This window comes from Salmo salar, chromosome 03 (assembly GCF_965601325.2).
Source record: "Salmo salar chromosome 03, fSalSal1, whole genome shotgun sequence".
NCBI lineage: Eukaryota > Metazoa > Chordata > Actinopteri > Salmoniformes > Salmonidae > Salmo > Salmo salar.
Window position 1 is genome coordinate 70,153,682 of NC_138293.1, and position 21,016 is coordinate 70,174,697.

Sequence of the window (21,016 nt, forward strand, 5' to 3'; positions counted from 1 at the left end):
TGGTGATTCTTGTGGCAGCCTCTTCTTTGACAGGTCAAACATGTTTGGTCTCGTCTGTGTGGGGGCTTGTCTGCAACAGATTAGATATATTGTCCTTACAATAAAGAATGTGCCACTGCAATAAACCTAGTGTTATTAATATTTCTGCAAGATAGTGTTTATGGATATTATTATATTACCTGATTCTTTAACTTTACCACTCATGTTAAAATGTGTAAATCAATATTGATTATGTATGTGCAGCAGGACAATTTTAGTCCTTGTAGAACCAATAAAGATGTTTGTTTAATTAAAATGGCAGTAGACCTAAAGAAATTCAAAATATGACAGACTATGCTGTGGTACCCTTTGTGGCTGAAAACTCAGCATCCAGTGGTCCAGAACCAATGGAGAATCCTAACATGCCACCATTGTGTGGAGAGAATGCACCGTTGAAAGAAACGGCAGGAGGTGTGTGCAGGATGAGCGTGGAGTCGGGCATGGAGGGAGGGGACGCGGGAAAACTGGTGGAGGGATACGGGAAGGGGGAGACAACCGGTGCAACTTGGGAAGGATGGGAAGAAAGAAAGTAGGGTGACTTGAGAGATGACATCATTCCTCATTTGAATAAATCCTAGCCGGGGTAGTGATTGGTCGTGAGATGGAGAAAGTCGAGTACTTGGCTATTCATCCCTTTCAATTTCACCCCCGCGCGTAATGCCGTGGTAAAACCCTCTCCGCCTGTCCATCCGTCCCGGCCAGTAGAGAGTGTGTGCGTGGACTGCAAATCGCTTTTCCTTTCTTTGGAAGGGACGTGCATCACTTCTGAAAACGGCGGTCGACAGAAGTTTCTTGGTAATCTGGCTGCTGTACTTTGGCCTGTTTCTCATCTTGTTCGGTTTCATTTTCCAATTTGTTACACTTTGTATTCGAGGATTCTGAAAGGAGTCGGTGGATATTGTCCAACACTGGGCGTAGCTGGAGATCAAGCTATAGCTAGCTACACTGTGTTGGTAAGTCTAGAGACTGGTTGAGCGTTAGCATGCTAGCTAGCTGTGTAACTAAATGTACACTTAAATCTTAGAAAATATCAAATCCAAGTTACGATGTGATGCTTTAACAAATGTTTTTCGTTTCATAAAATATTAGATTTTTATATTTTGGTAGTTAGTCTGGGTCGAATGGGTTAATACTAATAATATAGATAGTGGGTGAATGTCTTTGTCGACATTGCAAGTCCAATTCATGAATTCATATTGCAAACGCAGGTTAGCGTTTTTCGTCATGAATCTTGTTCTGGAGGCAGGTCTGCAGAGTGGTCACTAGCTGGCACAACCAGTCATACAATCTCATTTTAAACCTAACCTTAACCACACTGCTAACCCTAATGTCCAACCTTAAATCAAGACCAAAAAGCACATTTTTTGTTTTCGTGATTGTTTCAAATAAAACACATTTTGACTTTGCAGCTGGCTCATCTAGCGGAAATCGCTCAGTTATGCCTCGAGGGCAAGATTCATGACATAAACGTCAACTTGAATTGGAAACGGCGCCATACAAATAAGCCTTGTTGAAATGCTAGCTAAATAAATGGGCTACTAGCTAACTGAACTATCCACGCGAGTCTGTTGGGTCGCACAAAAACGACAATAGGAGTAAGGGAATCGTTGCATTTTCCGTCTGCCATTGAGCGGCTCAAGCCATAAAGGGGATGTTTAGATTCGGAATCCGATTGCAATTGGGAGGGGAAGAATGGGGCGGTGGTGGCTGAAATTGATCACCAGCTATTTAGCTAACCGACGAATGAACTGGCTAAAATAACAGCCTTCATTTTATGAAGGGATCGGTGTGTAATCATTTGGATTATTTGCCTTTTCAAAAGCAATTCGACGTATTCACTTCATTATATCAACTTTTCTTCTCTCATCCTCCATGGCTGACGCCTATTGTTCTGTGCGGCCAAGTGGTCTATAGTATAGAGAACGGCTTGGTTCGTTGCCCCAGGCGAAATGTTGGGTAATTTAGGCTAATTCTGTTAGTCTTTTGCGTTAGTCGGCGAACATAGCATAGACTACTTTTGTAGGATGGCTTAAGTGCTATGCTTTGTTAGGGTGAGAGGTCTTTGAAGGCTCACCCAATTTTTAGGATTATTAGAACGTGAGACATGACAAGTACTGTACTCTCAATGCAATAAAACACAATTTGTTCAAACTGTATCATATAGGCTAACATTGTGGCCTCGGGCCATGAACTCGGAGCTATTTTTTGCTTGTGTTAATGTTATGCAACCAGACCACACTCCTCTCTCCAAAAGAACAATGGTGAATAATGTTAGTCTCCAAAACCCTCAACGTGCAGGTACCATATACATTTACAACGAATCATTATAGATGGCCCTCAGGCCTAACCTCTGCCCCTGATGTTCGGCTGACAATGACCGATATAGGGTGGGGTAGTAGGTCAATATTCTGCAAGGATCTGCCATGAGGTATTGATGCCACTCGGGAATAAATTGCATCCCAGGGTGATTGTGAGCACTTTTCAGGCATGGCCTTGTCTGGCAGAGAGGCTCCAACATGCTAGTCAACCCTCTGGTGCATTAATAAGCGATGGCTGACTCTCAAAGCAAGCAAGTGAATGAGGCAGCGGGATAGAGACACGCTCAGACATGGGACTAATGCATTCATGTGAAATTAAATGTAGATCCTGTTTTACCCAAGTGCTGCTGGCTTGTTATGTTTAAAAAAAAAAAAAATGTATCGGTCATGTCTATGAATCGAATGATAAGACAGATTTCGGGTTCAATATCCTTTATCTTGTTTTAGCGAAAGAGTGTTATTTTTGTACTTTCAACCAATGTGCCAGCATTGTGACATTTGGTACCAAATTCCCCTTGCCCACCTCACTTTCACAATAGGCTGAAAATGGATTCCTCCTCCACTCATGTCTCCGCTGGCATTTTGGTTATTACATTGTCTGTCACACCTATTTTAAGTCTCTCCTTTAATGCCATGCACATGTTTTAGTAAGCCTGCTGAAACAGTTGGCCAAAGGAGGGCATAGATGTCTACAATCAGAAGAGATGCAATTCCATGCGGAATTCATACCGTAGCATTCTGGGGTGATTTTTATGACCGACAGTTCTCTTTGCGCTGCCCTTCCTCTGACCTATGCCATGGGCTGTCGGGGAGATGCCTGCAGTAATTTTTGCCTCGGCTTGCCCTCAGGCGTAGTAGGCTAAATAGGTTGATTAAGTGACGTCCCCAAACTGTACATATTCAAATTGGTGTGCCGCTGCCTTCCCTGGTCTGGTCCCCTACTCACCAGATCCCTCTCAGGCTGAACCAAGGACCAGGGTTCCGGTCTGGAAGCACGCTTTCGACTGCACCTGCAGTTTAACTGATGTCCGGCCCAGAAAGACAATTCCCATATAGAAGTCAGATTAAACCGGATGAAAGTCGGATATAGACGGTCCATGAATCGGCCATCATGGATGCTGTCTCTACTGCTTTTATTGCTCAGTGGGCTGAACTGTATGACCTTTGGCACTTTCTGTCACCATCGCTTATGAGTAAAGTCAGAGCTGACAACTGGCCTGCAGTTGAGATTATTTTAACCACAGACTTGGGACTGTAGTAGTGGGTTCTGTAGTGCCACTCCATTGTTTGCCATGGTTGTCACTACTGTAATGTGTACTTTTCAGATAATTCTGCTACGGACATTGGTCCAGCCAAGATAGCTGCCTCGGTGGTATCACAGTTGTCAGTCATGACAGTTGCTGCGCAGTTTTGAGGGTATATATGCCAGCAGCTGCAGTAATGAATTTTCTGTGTTGAGGCTCTGAATTCTTCCAGTGGGAGGCTGGATAATGGACATGGTTCAGAGCCCTGTTGCTATGCCTCCCTCACCACTTTCAGAATTTTGCCTGGATTGCTGTGGTTGCTGCAAGGCTGCGATATGGCCATAACTTCTACTCATCATGGAACTTGTCTTTAATACTGTCAGAAACTTAAGGCTTGCTGGTTTCTAGTAGGGATGCACGATATATAAGTAAATCTATCAGAATCGGCCGATATTAGCTAAAAATGCCAACATCGGTATCGGCCAGATGTCTAGTTTAACACCGATGTGCAAAACCGATGTCAAAGCTGACGTAGGTACATAACATAATGACGCCACATAAAATTTTGCGCTACACGTGCAACACAGCATTCCTAACAACCTAGCCCACAATGTATGCTGATTGGATCGAGTAGTCATTTGAAAGAGTAAACTCAAAGGTGAAATCCATTAATGTCAGGATAATGGAATTCATTGCCCTTGACAATTAACAGTTCTCTGTCGTGCGTGATGTTGGCTTTCACCCTCTGGTTGAGCACCAGTACACACTACCAAGTTCGCTATTTTTCAGATGTTGCCCCATCGGAGTTGCACAGTAATAGCATCACGACATACTATGGAACGCCATTTGGGTCTTTGCGTGTCAAAAAAGATACACGTCCAATAACACAGTTCTATTATAGAATGTTGTGTGTTCTGAATTTGCACATGCAAGCCAAGCACCACCACTACTATCAGTAGCACTGTCAAAGCTGTACAAAAAAGTCTGCAAACACTGGCCATGAACGATGTGTTTACAATACCGCGTTGGTAATAAAGCATTTATTTGTTCGACCGCAACTTCTGGGGTAGCTAGCTTTAGCTTGGTACCTAGCACCAATACAACCAGCCTGAACTAAATGACCAGTAGAAACTGTAGTCATTTTCATTGTTCTTAGCAATGATTTAGGAATCCTTGTCAGTATTAGCTAGGTAGCCACTTGTTGTTCGCCTATTGAAATTGAACTTCAGTTCATGAAAATAAATAGCTAGCCAGCTACTTAACGTTAGCTTTGGGCAACAGGGTTATAAACAGCCAGCTAGCTTCATCTGGGTAGTGAGGCTTGACCGGGCCAGGTTATGTATTGTGAAGCAAGCCACAATAAGGATTAGGCACAATAGTGGAATTTGGTTTGCCTTCAAAATAAAAGTACCTCTTTTGGAAGTGATGCATAAGGTTACAATTGGTGGAATCATGCCATATTTAGACTAGATAATGTTAAATAAGGTTGGAATGTGAATCAATGAAATGGGTTATCAGTCTACTCTGTGACACCCACAGAACACAACTGTGAAGATTTTATGCAAATATTAGCATTGTATCTCTTATCGTGGGACTGTGAGAAATCACCTCCCCAGTCAGCCTATTGTGTGTATTGACATTCATATTGCACTGTACAGCTTTACCTAAGGATTGGGGATCCCAAGATATTTTTTCCCAGCGTCCTCCTCAGAGTTATCAGACTCAAACATCCACGCAGTATTGTTTTTCCTCGGGAATAGTGTTCAATACACATAGGTTGACAATGAATGTGGCTCAATTCGGTTGTCCCACAATAAGAGCTATGACGCTAATGTTCTCTGGGTGTCACTGAGTAGACTGATACCCCATGTCATTGATCCACAATCCATAGGTAAGGCTGTACAGTGAAATAAGTATGCCCCCAATGCAATTCTAAAGTATAATACATCCAGTGTGATTTCAACAGATTTGTCAAATTAACATTGTCTTTTGTTGAATTTATACAACATTCCAACCTCATTTAGCATGATCTATTCAATTGTCATAATTCTACTATTTGTATTCATTTGCATCACTGTCAATAACATACTTTTATTTTGAAGGCTTACGCAAAGTCCACTATTGTGGCTAATCCTTAATGTGGCTAGCTTCATTAATCAAAAAAGAACAGTCTAATAAATTAGGGTTATTATAGATGATGACACCTAGCTATATAGTTAGCTAGCTATCTTTTTTTATGCCAGCACTGTAGGTGTGCAAGACAACTTGTAGCATATGTATCGATGAATTGTTGTGACATGAAATACGAGTGATAGTGTAATAACTACGTAAAAAATTAATGAACGCGTTAAATTATTATGTGATGTGCAGTCATATTCAGGTCCTGATTGGTCAACAAGCTTATTTGACACGTGAAATAGTGTTATCTTTTTGTGTCTTTTTGACACGCAATGACCCAAATGGCATTCCATAGAAATCATGGTTGAGAATGAAACGACTGAACAAATGAACAATGAAACGGCACAGCAAGTAAGTGAAAGAAATTCTTTAAGAATGATTGAGGCCACTGTTCTTGAACCTTCAATGCTTCAGACATTTTTTGGTACCCTTCTGCAGATCTGCGCCTCAACACAATCCCGTCTTGGAGCTCTACGGACAATTCCTTCGACCTGCTTGGTTTTTGCTCTGACCTATTATAGACAGGTGTGCCTTTCCAGATCATGTCCAGACATTTACATTTACCACAGGTGGACTCAAAGTTGTAGAAAGATCTCAAGGATGATCAATGGAAACAGGATGCACCTGAGCTCAATTTCAAGTCTTATAACAGAGGGTCTAAATACTTATGTAAATAAGGTATTTCTGTTTTGTATTTGTAATTTGCAAAAATTTCGAAACCTGTTTTCGCTTTGTCATTATGGGGTATTGTGTGTAGATTCATGAGTGAAAAAAAACGATTTAATCAACTTTATAATAAGGCTGTAACGTAACAAAATGTGGAAGAAGTAAAGGGGTCTGAATACTTTCCGAATGCACTGTAAGTATTGCCATGGTTTCCAGCTGTTTACTGTCAGTTTTCATTTTTTTCTGCCCAATGCATTCAGCATTATGCCAGTGCTGTGGCAGCCTGTCTACACCATGGGCCAGTCTGGCATGATATGGATGCCTAAAGTTCCCGATGACAGAATTATGGCTACAGTTATGAGAGTTGACGGGGGAGATTTGTCAGATGTTTTGAGTAATTTGAAATGCTGTTGTCCTGTGATTTCTATTTAAGAAGCCTTTTGACCCAAGCCCCAAATACCATGTACATTTCAGGGTAACGGCTAGGTACAGTTTTATGTGGCGTTAGCCTAGCTGTTATTTTGTTGAAAAGCTCTGGTTAGCCCTGGTGGTGTGGACAACCTGCGAGGGATCAGATTCCATCTGGAACGTGCCTGCTCTGCTTCAAACAGGAGGACATAATCCTCTTATGGCTACAGCCAGTTCCAGTAGTGAGTGGCTGCTAGAGAGCTGGAGCCTCAAGGGTATGTTTTGCTGTGCTGTCCAGATGCCTGCCTTCTTCCTCTCCGTTGTCATCGATCCAACCCACCAGCTGGCTCTATCTGGCCTAATGTCATTTACCCCCTGAGTGGAGTCTGTCAGTGGACACACTGCCTATTATGGAGAAGGACCTGCTCTTCAAGTTCCACATTACTCTCCTTCAGTCCCTCCACACCAGCCTCACTGGTGGGTAACCCCCAGGGAAGGGACCCCATTAGTGGAACGGGTCCCTCTCTGCCTCTAATGCACAGACGCTTCTCACCATCTGAGTAGCCCACATCCTCACTTTCTCCCCCACGATCAATATCGGCATGGTCAAGATCACACCCACCCCGCCGTTCCTCTCAGCGGTCTACTGTAGCTAGACCGTGCGCTGTTGGGACCTTGTTTGTTGTCGGCTCCGTCTCTCCATTGTTGTGATGGAGCCAGGTCTTTTTGTTTGGTTTCTGGGACACACTAGGCCTCTGTCCTGGGCGCTCTCTGTCTCTGTGGGTAGTCTCTGGGCCGGCGCTGGAGGACAGTCGTACAGGATTAGCAAATCTCTTTGTCCAGGGTTAACAAGCTCTGTCATGTGTTAATCTCCCTGTCCCCGGGGGGCCGAGTCTCCTGAGGATGGGTGACGCACGCTGGTGAAGGGGGGGGGGGTAGTGTGTGTGTGTGTGTGTGTGTGTGTGTTTGGGACCAGCATATTCACTGGATGGGTCCGGGTGTGAAGGCATGTGATGTAGATAGTACCCTTCTCTCACTTGAAGTCTCTACCAGTCGTGCCATGGCGGTACAGACTCTAAACCTGCTTTTGGCTCCTACTAAACTTCTTTAGAGCACAGGGATTAGTCTGTCACATCACATGGTTCTGTGATTCAGGTGTCTGTCACACAAGATGTTGCCTTGACTGACACAGGCAGCAGACCAGTGAACAAGAGAGAAGCGTATTCCTGAACTGAGTTTACTTGGTCCATTGTCTGTTACCAAGACCATTAAGTTGTCAATTGAAATCATAAGGTTAAAACCATGGTGCATTGTAGGCTATAGCCCAGGAGATAAAGCAGCTGATTTGGATCCTGTCTGGGGAGTTAAGTGTCCATAGTCTCATTTGTCGGGCATGTCCTGACGTCACCGTCGGAGAAGGGCCTCACAATCCCTTCTCGTCTCCCTCCTACAGCGTGTCCAGGGAAGGAATTCCGTGGACAGGAGTCAACTTTGTTTGGAGCGGTTTGTTTGTGCGTGGGGCAGGGGCGGCTTCCTGACCTTTGGCCGGGCCTGTTTGGGAATGTGCGAGCCGCGATTAGTATCAGGGTGATGAAGGCAGCACACTGACTCAGCTGGGACGGTGTCATGCTTCTTTTGTGCTCCCCTTTCTTAGCTGGGCAGCACACAGCAACAATCAGTCCCACAGTCTCTTGGGTTCTGTTTAGATAGCCGCCTCAAGGCTCCAGAAGTGTATAATGGTTTCTATTAAAGCAGAGAGACAGAGGGACGGTACCATGCAGGGAAAGCTTCCTGCTAATTGAGTGGAGAGATGAACTGGGGTGTACGGTAGTCGCTGAAAGGGACTATGATGATGAGTATGGTGTTATGTAATGCTTTTATGATGATGATGCTCATGAGGTCTCTTGAAGCCTTGGAAAGCATGTGTTTTTGGGTGTGATCTATTGTAAGTTCCTGAATGACATTTAATCACACTTGCAGATTTGTCATTTTCCACAATGTATTAATTGTACTTTGAAATGAATGAGGATATTAGTAATACACAGCAGCTGTTCAGGGTTTAGTGCCAAGATTTCCCTCTGAGATGATACATGATGGAGCGTATTAATGGGGGGGAATTTTAGCTTTTGGAGGCGGTGCTGTTTCTGTTTTAGGCCCTCTCTGTAGCGCCCTCTAGCACCCCTCTGTTTCCCTTCTCTTTTGTATCAGAACCATCTGCATCAACCCCAAATGAAGTTGCCATGGGTCTAACCTTCCGTTCTTTGTGTAGTCTTGTCTGTGTAAGACTGGTAGTACCACCCATTCTGGTTTCAGCTGCTACTCTCAATTCCCCAGACTTGCTTGTAGACTCAATGCTGCATCATTCAACAAAGTGTTTCATGTGTTCTGATCCTCAAAGCACCATTTCTGGTGTGTATGCTTGTCCTCCCTCAGAGGAATAGTGGAATGCTGCAGGGTGTCTGTTTTAGAGTTTACCTCTGGCCCTATGCCAGCGCGTGGTGCCTAAAACATTAATGTTCACTTAACATATTGGAATGTTCATTTCAAATCGTTGAACTGAAATGAACATGTTCGCTTCGAACAGAAACCTTGTGGAACTTATCTCAGCAGTGTTAAATAAGAGCAGTGGTTTCTAGATGAAGACGCCACAGAGTCAACATTAAACTGAGAGATGTTCTGTCAACACAGGCACCAGGGCGTCTTAACACTGGCTGAGGAGTGAAGACAACGGATCCCAGTGTCTGCAGCATGTGGTGATGAATGTGTGTTGATGGGTTTAGAGGCTGTTTAACTGGCCTCTTCAAACCAGACTCCCGACCGTTAACTCTTGAATCGTCTCTCTGGTTCCAGGGTTATCAATTCTATCGTTAGGCATTAAGGGAAGGTTACGGGAGCGTTAGGAAAACCACACTAAACTGATGTCCTGTTCGCTTGCCCCGGCTTTCTTCCGCTACAATCCTCCCATTGAGGGCTATTTACAGCTGACCCTGGGGGACATGCAGGCACAGAGAATGTATGTACACACAGCAGTGAACTAGGAAAGCGGTGGCGGTTGCCATTGCTAGCTATTCATAAGTGCCGTTGACCGCTGTGATTTTCAGTAGCCAGGCTCTTGTTCCTGGCAAAGGGAGGCCCTGTTTAGACATGCACACACAGGCCACCAGGAGAGATGACATTAAGTTGGCGTTTAGCCCACCCTCTACTGCTGGGGATGTTAATTGGGAATTGAACATGTATCATTTACGCCAATAGGTTTTTGTCGATCACTTTATCAAACAAATTGACCTAATGCCCCAAAACACAGCCATACACATGCAAAGGCTTGTATAGGTGTACACACTGAGACTCTGCACAGTTTTTTTAAAAGGTCAAAGTGGCGATTACCGTTAGTATATACTCATGACCCGATTATCGGCTGTGATTGGGAGTCCCATAGGGCGGAGCACAATTTGGCCCAGCATCGTCCGGGTTTGGCCGGTGTAGGCCGTCATTGTAAATAAAAATGTGTCCTTAACTGACTTGCCTCATTACATAATACATTTGAGGACTCCTCACGCTTGTGTGTCTAGACAATCAGAAAAGCTAGGATCTCCCAGTGCTGTTGGAGGCCTGCCAGATATCAGTATATGCAGTATAGGCCTGTAAGTGTCTGCTGTGTCTGTGAGACATGGGAGGCAGGTTAGATTACATTGAATATGGCTCTTGGAGGATGATCATACTTTGCCCAGCTGGTGTTCTATCGTCAGCTGCTGAAGTGCATTAAGCGTCTTGTCTATGATTTGATTAACAATTATGAGATAAAGGTGTGTGTGTGTGTGTGTGTGTGTGTGTGTGTGTGCGCGCAACTTCATCCTATTGTTTGGTTTCTCCTTGACATGACAGTGAACCCCTGCACTTGGTGGTGTGTGTGTGTAGTATTTCATGTGTGTGTGTGTAGTATTTCATGTGTGTGTGTGTAGTATTTCATGTGTGTGTGTGTAGTATTTCATGTGTGTGTGTGTAGTATTTCATGTGTGTGTGTGTAGTATTTCATGTGTGTGTGTGTAGTATTTCATGTGTGTGTGTAGTATTTTGTTGTGTGTGTGTGTAGTATTTTGTTGTGTGTGTGTGTAGTATTTTGTTGTGTGTGTAGTATTTCGTTGTGTGTGCGTGTGTGTGTAGTATTTCGGTGTGTGTGTGTGTGTGTGTGTGTGTGTGTGTGTAGTATTTCGTTGTGTGTGTAGTATTTCGTTGTGTGTGTAGTATTTCGTTGTGTGTGTAGTATTTCGTGGTGTGTGTGTGTGTAGTATTTCGTGGTGTGTGTGTGTGTAGTATTTCGTGGTGTGTGTGTGTAGTATTTCGTGGTGTGTAGTATTTCGTGTGTGTGTGTGTGTGTGTAGTATTTCGTGGTGTGTGTGTGTGTGTGTGCGCGCGTGTGTGTGTGCGCACGCGCGCGCGCACCTTCATCCTATTGTTTGGTTTCTCCTTGACATGACAGTGAACCCCTGCACTTGGTGGTGTGTGTGTGTGTGTGTGTGTGTGTGTGTGTGTGTGTGTAGTATTTCGTTGTGTGTGTGTAGTATTTCGTTGTGTGTGTGTAGTATTTCGTGGTGTGTGTGTGTGTGTGTAGTATTTCATGACCTGTGTGTGTGTGTGTGTGTGTGTAGTATTTCGTGGTGTGTGTGTAGTATTTCGTGGTGTGTGTAGTATTTCGTGGTGTGTGTGTAGTATTTCGTGGTGTGTGTGTAGTATTTCATGACCTGTGTGTGTGTGTAGTATTTCATGACCTGCGTGTGTTGCTCATCGGTGAGGCTTGTAGAGAGTGTTATGTGAGATGCAGTTTGATAAGATGGGGCGGCTGTTTGGGAAGATATCAAAACCATCACTGTCCATGGACATTTTAAAAACGTAAACTTATTTCTCTTTCTGATCCTAAGCTAGCGATGTAACTCTACATGACAGTGACAACAACATATGTCTGGACTCATCTTCCTCTCTTTATTGCTTCCCTAAATAACGATGAGTCCTCCAGACATGGACAGGAAGTTGTTCCTCTCCTCTTGGAGGATGGCGAGCGTCCTTGGGGTTGTGATGCAGCTGGTTGACCAGCCCACATCCTCTAGCCGTTTAACAGCTGACAGCTTCTGATATCCCACTCCAACAAATAAAGTATATCTAACACACTACCAGCTGTGGAGAATCAGCTTGAGATGTTTTGCAAACAGGGAATCCTAACGCCATCCGTCTCTAATCAAGCATATGACTGCAAAGACAATCCCAAATGATTTCACCAAAGACATCTACAACATTGCAGGGTTGTCCAAAGTCAGTCAAAATATTGCAAGTGCCAACACATGTATCATTGGGCGTGGTTGTATGTTCCCTACTACATAGGGTGATGTAGACGGGGTGAGGGCCTTAGACTAGAGCTGTGTAATCTCCCAACTGGAGGAAAAAGAGCAGAGCTGTGTTCCTGTGGCTGAGGGCTGGAGATTTATCACCACAACAGAGCAGAGCTGGGAAAAGCACAGTCAAGCTGTCTGGCTGTTCAGCAACTGCAGGAATACAACCGTTCAGAACACAGGAAGGGGAGGTAGAGGGAGCAAGACAACGATTGGATTTGACTTTATTTTTTCTAGTTGAGTTGTCAGGGCTATTGACGTGAGTCCCTGGTGTCAATCTGGAGTTAGATGTTGTTGGTTTTCTTTTTGAAGGGTTGGAGTCAGGGCTGGGGTCTGATGTTAGTGTAGAGCTCTGTTATAGGCAGAGCAGCATGGTGTGAGGACTAGGTGTTCTTGAACAGAGCGTCTCTGTTGGACTGAGCTTAACATGTTGCTTTCACTTGCATCCAACACACACACCTCACTCCAAATGTGACTGGTGTGTCACTCAATTAAGCTGATTGCCCTGTGCGCTGTGGCAGGGCTCTCTCCTCCCCCTCTCACTGCCACTTGTGTGTGTGTGTGTGTGTGTGTGTGTGTGCTGCTTGCAGTATGGATTTTCTCCCCAGGGCTTTTCCCTCTCTCCTCCCTCTCTCTCTCTCTGCCCCTCTGGCCTTGCTCAGCTGCTCAGGCCATCTGTGCGAACGCAAACAGAGAACAGAGGGGTAGAAAGAGTGCGAGGGTGGGGGAAGTTGAGGATAAGGCTTGGAGAAAATGGGAGGTTTGGCAGGGGAACGAAGGAATGCACAGTAACTTATTTAGTTTTAGAGGATGAGTAAGGGATGAGAGCAGAGAGAAAGGGGGGCTGTGTGGGGAGTGGTTCCAGGAAGCTGACAGTATAAAGACTCTCTCCTCTAGGAAGGTGGGGGAGCAGCAGCATCTGGCTATGGGGGAGAGAGGGGCTGGGCGGAAGTGGAGAAGCCTTCTAGAGTCCGAGCAGCGCACTGTCGTTCCAAGCTTTGCAGACTGTATCCCCTCTCCTGTTCCCACGCTCCTCAGGCCAAGCCACTTCCTCTGCCTCAGTGTTGCTTCACCGTGGAGCCAAATGTCCTGTCAGACAACTGACTCTACGTTTCCCTGTCATTAGGCCTCTGCTCCACACTGCAGGCCTTACCTCTCCACCCTGACAGCAAAGCATCTGTGTTTATGGTACTTCCCCAGCGCGACTGCCTACTAGTCGGTGCTTATGGCATTGTTTACATGCTTGACATGCATGTCTTTTCCCCTCAGCGTGAACGTTACATCTCCATCTCCAGTGGTTCCTTAGCTTTGCGGTCTTGTCTGATGAACTAGAGCATGTTGTAGAGAGAGAGCCTTCTGACTCAGTTTGTTCGGAGTGGAAGGGATTTTTGTGATTTTTCCCCCTCGCTTCAGTTGAAGGAAGGCTTCTTCCACACTAGTGAGTCTGATGCCTCTTCTGTATGTAGACCTAGAATATAATGCACTCAAGTGCATTCTCTGGCTTGTTAATGTTTAAAAACAAGATTTGCTAACTCTCTGTTTTGCCTCGAGTTTGTACTTAGATTTAGAATGTCTATATTTTTTTTATGGTTGTCTTCCATCTCTTCCCCAAGAATATATTGTCACACATGTATCGTGTGTGTGTGTGTGTGTGTGTGTGAGAGAGTTCCCTCCAGGGTTGTTTAGCAATGAAGCTCTCTGCAGAATGGCACATCATGTGCTGTCTGCTCCTAATCTGTTAGGATCATTGACCTTAAACACATTTGCTCTACTTTCAAAACAATATTTCTGCATACGCCGTATGTAGTGTTTTTCTGTATATCTGTCTGTAGGAAAGCCTTTATCTGATCCCTCTGTGGCCTGTCTGCTGATATGAAGGCTCAGTGTCACAGCCTGACCATACTATTCTCTTCTCTTTGCCAGATCAGACTCCACCATCGCCTGAGTGCAGTCACCATCTTCAGTCTCAAGCTCTCCAGCCCTCCTCTGCAGAGACGGACAGCCAGGACTGAGGGGAGATGAAACCGGATGGGGTTGCCACGGCAGCGATGGAGCCAATGGAAGCACTGGACGCTGATCCGGTAAACGAGCCAGTTGCGATGGGAGAGGAGCCTAACCAGGCTGTGCCGGCACCTCAGACGGAGGGAGTTGGCCAGCAGGGAGAGATGGGGCAGGGCGAGCCTCAACCAGAACCAGCCCAGGTGGCCCCCACCAAGACGGGAAACAGCAAGGCTGCAGCAGACCCGAAAGCCAAGACCAAGGCCCCCGCTGCTAAGACAAAGCCTGGGACCACCGCCACAATTAAGACCACGACTGGACCAGGGTCTCGACCCAACACCGCCCAGAGCCGACTGACCAATGGGGTTTCCAAGCCACATACCAACGGAGTGGCCAAGAAGACCACCACTGGAGCCCCAGAGAAGACCACACCCAAGAGGCCCGTAGGCACAGCCGTTGTCCCTTCCACTAAGACCACCACCAAGGTTGGTGAGAAGAAGCCAACGGGCACCACCCGCCCTACCTCTGCTCCTGCTGCCACCAACGGGGTGAAGGCCACCACAGGAACAGCTGCAAAGAAGACACCTGCGGTGCCAACTAATGGTGTGAAAGCCACCAGCACCGCTGCTAAGAAGCCCACAGGTAGGCTAACATTTAGGACCAGTCATTGTCAGTCACTGAAGAGCCAGTCACTGAAAGCCAGTCACTGAAAGCCAGTCACTGAAAGCCAGTCACTGAAAGCTAGATGAAGCTTTGCATTTGTCCTCAGTTGCCAATTGTCTTCTGTACACAGCAAATGTACATTTTCCCTAAGGCAAAGTATGAGATTGTACTGTTTTGTATTGTGAAGGTTGGCGTACATCACATCCATATGGATTCAGTTGAAGATGTATGACATGCTGGAATGACTGCAACAAATATAGAAATACATTGGCCTGGTTCCTCAGGAAATAAATGTTATGATATAAATCATTGGCTGCGTCTTTCAAATGAAATAATCTTACTCATGTTGTATATATATCTCTTTGTCCTTCCCTCTCTTCCTCACCTTCCCATATCTCATCTCCCCAGCTCCCCGGCCTGTCTCTACAGCTACCACCAAGCCCTGCACTGCCGCTGCTCCCAAGCCTGATAGGCCTCCTGTTTCCAAGACAACCAGGTAGGCCAACCATTGGTGTAGAGCTCGTAGCCCCTCCCCTGGGGAGAGACTGTGAGTGTGTAGATAACATAGTAGGCAATTGTATGTAATTGGTCCTCACTTCAGGCTTCCTCCAGGCAAAAGCTGATTGTCTGTCTGTACCTAGCTGGGCAGCCTTTCGTTTGATGCCGACTTCAATTCACTGTGCAATACATGTGCAACTACAACAGCAGTAATTAATTGTTTTCATAAATTCAGCGTAACGCTCCAGTTGCGACTGAGAAGCCAGTTGCTTCATTTGGGAATGTTGCAGGCTGAAAGGGACAGGTTAAAAACACTCTGGAGAAACAGGCACAATGTCCCTACACAGAGAGGGGCTTTAAGAAGTCCTCAGCAGTAGGCCAGCAGTCACTCTGAGCCAGGTCTCGCAGCGCTGTTTTGGGTTTGCAAATCACATCCAGAGATTAGTCTGCACCCCTCAGAATAAATAACCAAGTGTAGGAGACAGACCAGGCTGTTTTGGACCTCTGTTTGGCAGTAAGTAGAACCAGGTCAGATTAGACCCAGACAGTACCTGAGTCACGCTGTGTGGCGTTCCAGCAGAGACGAGCGTAACCCCAGGGAGCAACTCCAGAGAGTCATGGGCTGCTGGGAGGTGGCTCAACAAGCCTTTTGTCTGTGAAGAGGGGAGGATGATCAGGGATGTCCTAAGGTGTTTGGCTGTTCTTTGAATAGGCCCTCACTCCCTCACTCCCCCCGCCCAACCCCCTTTCCCCTTCTGTGTTGTTTGTGTACCAAGGGAACTGTGGTCTCTTACTTTCATAGTTCCTTACTTTTCATCGCTCCCCCTGCAACAATCTAACAGGATCTAGCGAGTACATACTAGTCAACAGATAGCGATTTAGCATTTTTTTGCGAGTGCGACAATCTCTGGTGAAGTTAAACTATGAGGTAAGCGGTAAATTTAATCCATGCATTACGGAACAAAACTGCTAATTTTGCGTTGTACAACATATGGCTGAGGGAGATGGCGTGGAGGCTGATGGATGCAGTGAGCGTTGTGTACCCAGCCAGCCTGCACTGGGGGGGTAATAGACTGTGACAGTGTCATAAATCTCTGCTGTTATTAGATTTATCCCTGCTCCCTTTTTTTAATGCATGTCTGTATCAGATGAGCGTATCGGTGCAGAGTGGATACTTTCTGGCATATCAGACACCGCCTGTCTCCCTGCTCACTGAGACCGCTGACTCGCTCTCTCACAATACTCATTTTGTCCCTCAATTTATTCAAGTTCACTCTTAGATTTTCTTATCAGACTGAAAAGATTGGACAGCAAATATAGTTTTTATTTTTATTTTTTTTACTATGCTACAGCTACAAATGGCCTAAATCTAATTTGGCTGAATCACATCATTATGGCTGTGACAGTTCTAGAATAACCAGTAGGCTAAATGTCATGCAAATGGTCATGGTCGTCTTAATTGTGATTTTTTTATAGAACAAATGTTTTGCGCTTGTGATGCATTTTTGAAAATGTCCTACGAGATACTTAATGAATATGACACAGCTTTGATGACACTCCCGTCTCACAAACAAATGTTTTTTTAACAGAGCCATATATTTGAAAAGTTTGGACATTTGAAGTTTATGCTTATTATGATGCATTTACATGACCCTGTGTTCCATAGCAGCCGTAACAGCTCCTCATGTGCAACGTTGACCAATAGCAATTCACACAACTTTCTGAATTTAAACAATGCTATGTACAAGATTCCAAATTCTCATCATGAATGGATAAATGAAATGCTCAAAGGCATTAACATGGTGTCCATTCTAAAGGTTATAAATGATTACGCTACCAGCTTCACCCAATTCATGTCAAAATAACAAACTGCTATTGGGTCAACTGTAGGGTACAAAACATTAGGAACGCCTTTCCATGGCACTGTCCAGGTGAAAGCTGTGATCCCTTATTGAGGTCACCTGTCTCCTCCCTTTCAATCAGTGTAGATAAAGGGGAGGAGACAGGTTAAAGATGGATTCTTAAGTCTTGATATGATTGAGACATGGATTGTGTGTGTGTGTCATTCAGAGGGTGAATGGGCAAGACTGTGGGAAGCATTGGTGTCAACATAGGCCACCATCCCTGTGGAAGCTTTCCACACCTTCTAGTCCACGCCCGGTGAATTGAGGCTGTTCTGAGGGCAAAGGGAAGGTGTTCCTGATGTTTTGTACACTCCCTGTATACGTGGAATATGAAGTTGAATCCCCTTTCACCTAAAATGACGGTATTAAGACGATTTATGATTTTTTTTTTTTGTTCCTGGATATTGCTCATAATTGTCGGTTACACAATTCTACAATAACTGTACCAGCCCTATGCATCATGGCTGTTTTGTTTTGGTTCCGTTGACATTTAGCAAGTCCGGTCTGTGTTCTGTTTGTCCTGAAACTGTTACACTTTTTGTTCTATTTTAGTTTGACTGCTGTGACCCCTCCAAACACTAGATCCTCTGTGGTGGTGACACACCTCAGATTGATTCTGAATTTCAACCTCAGACTTTGTCGGTGGCAGCTGAAAATATGTGTGTGAAATGAATAGTCTGCAGCAGCACACGATTTCTCAGTATTCCACCTCTCCCTTTACAGTAGCACTTAATACCTGCCACTACATCCTGGTTGGTGGGTGTAGTAGAGGTGTGAACACTATTTACCCGTTGTGTGTGTGCCATTGTTTTTGCAGTACCAATTTGGCTGTGTGATGAGGTGTTCACACATTTTCTCAAGCCAACACTGTTGTAGGGCTGTGTTTTGTACTCTGTGTTTTGTACTCTGTGTTTTGTACTCTGTGTTTTGTACTCTGTGTGCATGTCTGCTGTTTGATACTGATTGCCTGTATAATGGTATGTCTGCTGTTTGATACTGATTGCCTGTATAATGGTAGCTCTACAGCTTGTGACAGGAAACCTCTGGGTCTGATTTAGTGTGTGCTGAAAGTCATTAGGTGGTGTTGGACACTGGCTGGTGTGGGGGAAGGTATGTGTGTGAAGGCATGTTTTTGAGTCATAGTTGAGATGATATCATGCAGCTCCCGTCATTGCTCATTGGGTGTGGCTTTGCGTGCATGCGTATGCTGGTGTTGTGTGTATGCTGGTGTTGTGTGTATGCTGTGCAGGGCTGTATTGCTGGGAGGCGGTATATGTTAACCAACATGTTGCCCAACGATCGTTGCCCTGTTGCTAGCGCCTTGCCAACAAGTCTTATTTTAGTGGGGGTTTTTTCTCCATTGTTTTCTGATATTATTACTTATGTTTTTGACTTGACTCTGTTATTGATTAATGTACTGTGTTGTTGAGGGAGCTGCACATAAGCATTTCACTGCACCTTTTATACCTGCTGTACACTGACAAATACAATGTTATTGGATGGTGTTTAACCAGTGTGACTGTGGGGATGGGGAGGAGTGTAGTGTGGAGCTGAACATGTTATTGGATGGTGTTTAACCAGTGTGACTGTGGGGATGGGGAGGAGTGTAGTGTGGAGCTGAACATGTTATTGGATGGTGTTTAACCAGTGTGACTGTGGGGATGGGGAGGAGTGTAGTGTGGAGCTGAACATGTTATTGGATGGTGTTTAACCAGTGTGACTGTGGGGATGGGGAGGAGTGTAGTGTGGAGCTGAACATGTTATTGGATGGTGTTTAACCAGTGTGACTGTGGGGATGGGGAGGAGTGTAGTGTGGAGCTGAACATGTTATTGGATGGTGTTTAACCAGTGTGGCTGTGGGGATGGGGAGGAGTGTAGTGTGGAGCTGAACATGTTATTGGATGGTGTTTAACCAGTGTGACTGTGGGGATGGGGAGGAGTGTAGTGTGGAGCTGAACATGTTATTGGATGGTGTTTAACCAGTGTGACTGTGGGGATGGGGAGGAGTGTAGTGTGGAGCTGAACATGTTATTGGATGGTGTTTAACCAGTGTGACTGTGGGGATGGGGAGGAGTGTAGTGTGGAGCTGAACATGTTATTGGATGGTGTTTAACCAGTGTGACTGTGGGGATGGGGAGGAGTGTAGTGTGGAGCTGAACATGTTATTGGATGGTGTTTAACCAGTGTGACTGTGGGGATGGGGAGGAGTGTAGTGTGGAGCTGAACATGTTATTGGATGGTGTTTAACCAGTGTGACTGTGGGGATGGGGAGGAGTGTAGTGTGGAGCTGAACATGTTATTGGATGGTGTTTAACCAGTGTGACTGTGGGGATGGGGAGGAGTGTAGTGTGGAGCTGAACATGTTATTGGATGGTGTTTAACCAGTGTGGCTGTGGGGATGGGGAGGAGTGTAGTGTGGAGCTGAACATGTTATTGGATGGTGTTTAACCAGTGTGACTGTGGGGATGGGGAGGAGTGTAGTGTGGAGCTGAACATGTTATTGGATGGTGTTTAACCAGTGTGACTGTGGGGATGGGGAGGAGTGTAGTGTGGAGCTGAACATGTTATTGGATGGTGTTTAACCAGTGTGACTGTGGGGATGGGGAGGAGTGTAGTGTGGAGCTGAACATGTTATTGGATGGTGTTTAACCAGTGTGACTGTGGGGATGGGGAGGAGTGTAGTGTGGAGCTGAACATGTTATTGGATGGTGTTTAACCAGTGTGACTGTGGGGATGGGGAGGAGTGTAGTGTGGAGCTGAACATGTTATTGGATGGTGTTTAACCAGTGTGACTGTGGGGATGGGGAGGAGTGTAGTGTGGAGCTGAACATGTTATTGGATGGTGTTTAACCAGTGTGACTGTGGGGATGGGGAGGAGTGTAGTGTGGAGCTGAACATGTTATTGGATGGTGTTTAACCAGTGTGACTGTGGGGATGGGGAGGAGTGTAGTGTGGAGCTGAACATGTTATTGGATGGTGTTTAACCAGTGTGGCTGTGGGGATGGGGAGGAGTGTAGTGTGGAGCTGAACATGTTATTGGATGGTGTTTAACCAGTGTGACTGTGGGGATGGGGAGGAGTGTAGTGTGGAGCTGAACATGTTATTGGATGGTGTTTAACCAGTGTGGCTGTGGGGATGGGGAGGAGTGTAGTGTGGAGCTGAACATGTTATTGGATGGTGTTTAACCAGTGTGACTGTGGGGATGGGGAGGAGTGTAGTGTGGAGCTGAACATGTTATTGGATGGTGTTTAACCAGTGTGACTGTGGGGATGGGGAGGAGTGTAGTGTGGAGCTGAACATGTTAGACGTCATGGCTTCAGCTTACACTTTTCCATTGTGTTATTGACTGTACGTTTGTTTATTCCATGTGTAACTCTGTTGTTTGTCGCACTGCTTTGCTTTATCTTGGCCAGGTCGCAGTTGAAAATGAGAACTTGTTCTCAACTGGCCTACCTGGTTAAATAAAGGTGAAATAAAACAGTGCATTGTTGGGCCTATAAGTAAGGAGCGTCGGTGGTGGTCTATGAATTTGGAGGAAGCCATGAAGGCTAGGAGAAGAGGGTAGGGGTGGAGGTCTATGAATTTGGAGGAAGCCATGAAGGCTAGGAGAAGAGGGTAGGGGTGGAGGTCTATGAATTTGGAGGAAGCCATGAAGGCTAGGAGAAGAGGGTAGGGGTGGAGGTCTATGAATTTGGAGGAAGCCATGAAGGCTAGGAGAA

At 45.4% G+C, this 21,016-nt stretch overlaps 1 protein-coding gene across 3 annotated transcripts in view; it reads left to right on the forward strand.

Annotated features, from left to right (window-relative positions):
* Window positions 1-557: 557 nt before the first annotated feature.
* Window positions 558-21,016, forward strand: part of prr36b (proline rich 36b) — a 29,848-nt gene continuing 9,389 nt past the window's right edge. Inside the window, exons 1-3 of one of the 3 annotated variants that reach the window (XM_082971450.1) lie at window positions 558-992; window positions 14,163-14,874; window positions 15,304-15,391. In XM_082971450.1, the coding sequence (XP_082827576.1) occupies window positions 14,253-14,874; window positions 15,304-15,391 (710 nt within the window). In that variant the 5' untranslated portion in view covers window positions 558-992; window positions 14,163-14,252. Of the gene's footprint in view, window positions 993-14,157; window positions 14,875-15,303; window positions 15,392-21,016 lie in introns of all 3 variants that reach the window. The other 2 variants (XM_082971449.1, XM_082971451.1) reach the window with 2 other exon arrangements.